General features: G+C 39.8%; 1 protein-coding gene across 1 annotated transcript in view; it reads left to right on the forward strand.

Annotated features, from left to right (window-relative positions):
* Nucleotides 1-6482, forward strand: part of ASTN2 (astrotactin 2) — a 787984-nt gene that overhangs the window by 366278 nt on the left and 415224 nt on the right. The window contains exons 9-11 of the mRNA XM_025050436.1: nucleotides 3124-3208; nucleotides 3720-3794; nucleotides 4567-4704. Of these exons, the coding sequence (XP_024906204.1) occupies nucleotides 3124-3208; nucleotides 3720-3794; nucleotides 4567-4704 (298 nt within the window). The remainder of the gene's footprint in view (nucleotides 1-3123; nucleotides 3209-3719; nucleotides 3795-4566; nucleotides 4705-6482) is intronic.

The following is a 6482-nucleotide window of genomic DNA, read 5'->3' on the forward strand; positions in this document are numbered from 1 at the left end:
ATCCTTCATTAATTCAGTTTACTTTTACATCAGCTCTGTGAAATTGACATTACTATCATCCCTATTCTATAAATAAGAAAACCGAGACCAGAAAGGTAAGGTAAATTCCCCAAGACCACATCTAGGGAGAGAGAAACCCAGGTCTGTCTGCTGCCTGCACTCATGCATTTTTCCCTATGCCTCACTTCCTGTTCTTCAGGCAGCTTTATGGGGAACCTCCAGGGTGGATGCCTCTCATTTGCAGAATACATATTTGTTGTATAATGAGCATCAGTAATTAATGATCCATTCAAAAGCAGGGGAAACTTGCCTAGTAAGCACACGAGAAAGACAGAGAAAAATAGAGCAGTACCTTTCTCCTGTATAGATTTTTCATTCCACTAATATTCCTAAAAGGAGAAAAAATGGCCTGAGCCCTGCAGAGCTGATAGGAGACAAGTGCCTCAGTCACTGTCCTTTCCATAAGGAAAAAAGGGCACCCCTTTCCCACCACCCCTCCTTGCCCACCCCAAGCTGACTTCCTGTCCCTTTGCCAGAAGTAACCATTTTACCTCTCCCGTTATGAATCATGAGGACTGTGGCTTGTGACAGATCATAAATCAGTCCTGGGAGTCTCGAGGACAAATCCCAGCACTTTTAATCTTTAATATTAGATGTGTTTAAAGTGGTGAATATTTCATGAAGGGACTGTTGCATTTTAACACATCATTAGTGACTCCTCCCCCTCTTGCTTTGGTAAATTATTCACATCCAGATCTCAAGGATTTCAGCCCTCTCCCTCCATTTATCTTTCCTCCAGTAACAATCAATTCATTAGGTCGCACATACAGCACACACATTCAGTGGAAGACCCCGAGCATATTGCTGGAGAGGGGAATCAGAGAACGTTCCTGCTTGCAAGCAGCCCCCTCCTAATTTGCTAAGTATCCAGAGAAAGGGAAAGGTAGATCTGGCTCTCTCCACGTCTCTCCTTCTCTCTTTAAATAATCTTATTCTGAATATTTTGAATACTACCTCCCACCCATTCTTCACCCCATATTTATTAAGCCCAGGTTGATAGCCAGAAGTAAAAAAAAAAGTAGGCAGAATTGTAATATATAAAACAAGTGGAGTGTTTTGTTTTTTGTTTTTAACACAGAATGTTTTGCATAAGTCCCAATGCACACATTTAGAGTGAGTCAATGAAAACAATGAGGTTATTTGATGAATGTAAACATTTTGAAGTCAGGGGTTATAGGTGATAGTTTTACGACCTGTGTTACCCTAGGATCATAGTCACTGCTATGTCTTGGTTGAGTTGCACAAGGTGTAGAAAATCCTGATTCATAAGACCTGTAGCTGTAAATAGCATGTGCTCGTTGACACCTCGATTCATAATCTCAGGAGCCTCCTCAATGAAACAAAGATGACAGGAGGGTTTTTTTTTTTTTTTTTAATGAGGCCTGCGTAAAATAAGTTTATCAGGCAAGTAGAGTTAATGTGAAGATGTTCTCCAGTGTCCTAAATTGTAGCATGTAACAGCTGAGTGATTAGCTTTTATTTTTACTATTAAAGAGATTTAAAAATAATTTTTTAAAGAAAATTAAGATCTGAAATTTGCCCATTCCCTAAATCTCCCCCATTGAACTATATACATTTCCATGAGACATGATTTGAAAACACTCAGATCAGACCAAACAGAATGACTGTAGGATTGAAGAATTGCAGGTTCATCTGAGGGTATGCATGATTGTGAACACCAGGAGATGAAAAAGAAGTCAAACTGACAGCCATAGTCTGGAAATTTATCAGAGCCATAACATAATTATTCATTCAACTCACAGTGTTGAACATCTACTCTGTTCTTGGCAGCGAGCTAAGCCAAGGCAGTTCCTACCAGCATTTTCCAAGATGTGTGCCACGGAATACTAATCCTGTGACTCGCTCCATCAGCAAGCTTCCCAAGGTGAAATAAGTTGAGGGGAAACTATATGTATCACCCTTATGCAAAATCACACTCTATTGGCTCTAAGAAATGGTACAAGTGTTTCCCAAACACTTTTTTAGAGAATCTAATTTTGGCAAAGCATCTGTGAACATTCTACAAATATACCTTAAGAAAAACTAATAAGTAATTGGCTCAAAAAACATTCCCTAACCTTAAAGAGTGTTACAATGGAACAGGACTGGTAAATAGCAAGGAGAGTAGGACAGAGAGCTTCTGAAAACCCTTGCAGAATTCTAAACTCAGTAGATACTAGAAAATAAGACATGTGCTGTCCACCTTAAATGAACTTTACCAATGGGACAGTACATTCAAGGCAGTGTGAGATGCTAGCAGACATTTGTGCAATCAGGCATAAGACATAGCCAAAAAAAAAAAAAATGATGCATGGATACATGAATGGATGGATGGATGGATGGATGGATGGATGGATGGATGGATGGATGGATGGATGGATGGATGGAGGGATGGAGGGATGGAGGGATGGATGGATAGGTGGATGGATAGATGTATTGGTAGACGGGTAAAGGAAAAGGAATGAGAGGGAAAAAAAGGGGAAGGGAGAGAAGAAGAGAAAAACCAATTAAAACAAGCAACAAAAATAAAACAAAATCTGGAGATGATAAATGAAAATAATGTTTCCAAAAGAAGAAATCAAAGATATTTAAAGGAGGTGGCATTTGATTGGGGCATTATGAATGCATGTGGATTGTTTATTCAGGCAGAGGAAATTCAACTTTTTGTTTATGCTTTTAGTGCAAATGTACTTTACCATAATTTAAATATTTGATAATAAGACCTTCATTTGTAGGCACCAGGTCGCGCCCTGTTCCTTTCATTAAGTCGTGAGCTTTTTCAGCATCTGAGTTGTACCTTGATCTCTGCATCTCAGTGCCAAGAAGATAGCCTGGCAGGAAGTTGTGGTCAGGAATTATTGAATAAATAAGTAGGTGAATGAAAAAAAAATGAGTAAACTATTAATCACAGTGATACATATACCAGAACACCTGTTTTTTGTGGGGCTTTTCTAAAACTAGGCAGCTCACTTATTTTCTAGGGGGAAAAAAAAAGAAACCAGGAAAGAAGATTTATTTGGGCAGGCAGTATTTCACAAGCTTGTTTTCTCTTTTTGCTTACAGGAGAGTGCAGCTGTCATGAAGGCTATGCCCCAGACCCGGTTCACAGACACCTGTGTGTGCGCAGTGACTGGGGACAGAGTGAAGGGTGAGTGGCAAAGGACATCGGGGCAGAGACAGTGAAGGACCATTGCCTCCTCCTCTGTTCTGTTACCAAAGGCCCAACACTGCTGCACAGAGAGGAGTCTTTCTCTGCAACAGTTGTATTTCGGCAAAACTCAATAGAAAGTGACTCCTGTTTCCCACTGAATCACATTTTAGTATTAATGTACATGATGACTCTTCTAGAGCACACATGCTGAAGTTGAACTCATCCCCCCAAACCATAAGTAATCAAAAATACTTCCTTAAGTGGACTGATAAAGAGAATCAGAATTTTGTATATAACTCCAGCATAGACAAAGTGGACTTTAAAAGGCTGGGTCTTTCTATAAATTAGAGACATTCTTTTATAATATACTCTTACCCAAAAATTACTTCTGCAACATTTAGTCGTGTGTAAATCTATTCTTAAGCAATGTACACATACGAATCTACCTGCTTCTGACTAATATTATCTCCTATCCCCTCTTCTTTCCCTCCCTCTATTCTTCCCACAGACCTTGGCCTTACACAACACTCGAGAGGGGCTATGATTTGGTGACAGGGGAGCAAGCCCCTGAAAAGATTCTCAGGTGAGTTGACAGTCCTGTTGGGGTATGATGGATGCTGGGGAGTGGAGAAGGGTCTGATAGGGAGGCATAGTCATGCTTCGATCAAACCTGTGCTCTTCTGGGCTGTAGTGAGGACAGAGGAACTCTCGTTGGCAAAGATGCACCATAATGGCCCAGGTTACTATGGGATTCTAATTCCCATCTGTCTGGCATCTAGACTTACAGACTCAGGTACTTGAACTGGAAGAGACATACTGATTATCTAGTCCAGTGGTTTAAAAATAGTCTATAGCTATAGAACCTGTTCCTCCAACCTCCTTGAAATCTTATGTGAAACTTCAATACTTAAGCAGATAAGCAAATTAAGTGGCAGAACTGAGAATCGGATTTTGGTTCAAACTAATTCAGAGTTCATGCTCTTAATTTTCGTGCAGACTACCCCTGGTGACTTAGCAGTCACTTATGGAATGCTACTGGATCTCAGGACTGCTTCGGAAGGCACAGCTGAAATAGTTCCTGTCCTCACAGAGCCCATTATTTTTGGGGAGTCAGGGAAAGAAAAAAAGAAAACTAGCAACAAAAGTAACCCATGGGCTATATGATTAACACATTTATGAAATGACCATCCAAGTCTGTGCAAAGTTGGCCAAAATTGTGCCTTGGAGAATGCAGGGGACTTAGTTGGGTGGGCGAGTGAGAAATGGTCTTGGAAGGGAGGGGAGGTGGAGCCCCTTTTTTTCTCTTTTCACTCTGCTTCCTGGGGAGTTCCCCAATGGAAACTCTTACATTGCAGGTCTACTTTCAGCTTGGGCCAAGGACTCTGGCTTCCTGTCAGCAAAAGCTTCGTGGTTCCTCCCGTGGAGCTGTCCATCAACCCACTGGCCAGCTGCAAGACTGACGTGCTCGTCACCGAAGACCCTGCAGATGTCAGGTAGGGAAGTCATCTCCAGTATCCTGTAGCAAAGACTTCTTAGAGCACTGGGGGCCCATCTCTTTCAGGATCACAGGAAATCCTGCGATGAAATGCTTTTCATGTTGCTGAAGTAGGCAGCTCCTCACAGATGATGTGCAGAACACTGTTAAATATGCAATGCTTCATCCTCCTAAAAGTGCCCTCTGTTGGTGGGCCTCAATGCCTTGTATTTCAACATCATTACTCTCATTTGGGGCTTATATAAAATATGAACAGAGGCTAACACATTACCTGGTCCATCATGGGATCATTAATAGTCTTATGAAAGACCATTAATAGTATATTGGAAAGTCATGATGGTGAAAGATTGTAGAATGAGATGCTTTCTAGTATGGCTCTGGTACTGGGAACAGACTGGGCTAATCCATAGGTTCTAAATGTCCAGGTCAAATTTATTTATTCTTTAATCAGGAAAAGAGACTACATCTCTCCTTAACACAATTTATACCTTATAGTTAACTTCGTAATAGACTTACTCTACCGTGTTCTAATTAGTTGCTTATATATCATTCTGTTCCATGATGTGGTGAATCTCTCAAGGTCAAAGAAAATAACTTATTTAGCTTTTTAATCCCCAGTTTCTAGAACATATTGGATATCTACTAAATGTTTATTGATTTAATTAAACCAGTGGTCTTACTTCTGATCCTAGCACTATTTTGGAGCTTTCTAGTGAAGTTTTTTTCTTTTTTCTTTTTTTCTCTCCCAATTTGATTGTAAAAGGCATTTTAGAAATTTAAATGTTATCACAAGTGGACTCTGGTTATACTTTTAGAACTGGCTTGTCGCACTTTTTTGGCTCCTGACTTGCAACGTGGAATCATGGCTCTTTATACCCCATTGATTGTTATCCTATGACTGCATAGCTCCTTTTGGGCCACTGTGAATCAAGATGTCATCATATGTCCGTGGCATGTTCATAAGAAGCTCCTACAACCCAACACTCCTGCTTTACAATGTGTTTATTCTCACCTTCTCAACTTTTCATGGAGGGATGACAGATCATTTCCATTTTTGATTGAATTGAAGTAAATGAGACCAGTAAAGCATGCACTAAGATTTCTCTGCATTACATATTTTAAAGTTGGAGCAAAGACCAGCCGGTTGAAAGGACAGTTCTCAAAGAGATCCAATGATTTTGTCTGAAACTAACTGAAAGATGGTTTCTACTAACTTTCCTCAGAATTCTGTACTGCTGACACTGAATTTGTGATTTTAGTGAAGCTACAGATGTCAGAATGGCTGATGGTAACACTCACTCTGGTGTTGAACAGGTTTGGGTTAGAATCCTATCTCTGCCATGTGATGAGCTGTGTGATCCTGTGTGGTCACATTCAACTTGCTAAGTTTCTGTTTCTTTGTGAAATGGGGATAGTAACAGTGCCTTACTCACAGAGCGTAATAACTCATATCCATTGATCATTTCCTATGTGTCAAACACTTTTTTAACATTTCATTACATCTTTATATCAACCCCATGAAATGATGCTATTGTTTTCATTTTACAAAGTAAAAAATATATATATCTGAGGTATAAAGGTGATGCCTTTACTAGTAGGTGATGAAGCCAAGTTACAACCCATTATCCCAATGGCTCCAGAACTCATGTTCTTAATATTTCATTAAAACATCTCCCAAAAGTTATAATGATTAAATAATATAAGTTAATGCTGGCACGTAATATACTCCCAAAGTTATATGACACCAACTTTAGATGAATTTAATTCCCTCCACAG

The sequence above is a fragment of the Pteropus alecto genome, unplaced genomic scaffold (assembly GCF_000325575.1).
Source record: "Pteropus alecto unplaced genomic scaffold, ASM32557v1 scaffold226, whole genome shotgun sequence".
NCBI lineage: Eukaryota > Metazoa > Chordata > Mammalia > Chiroptera > Pteropodidae > Pteropus > Pteropus alecto.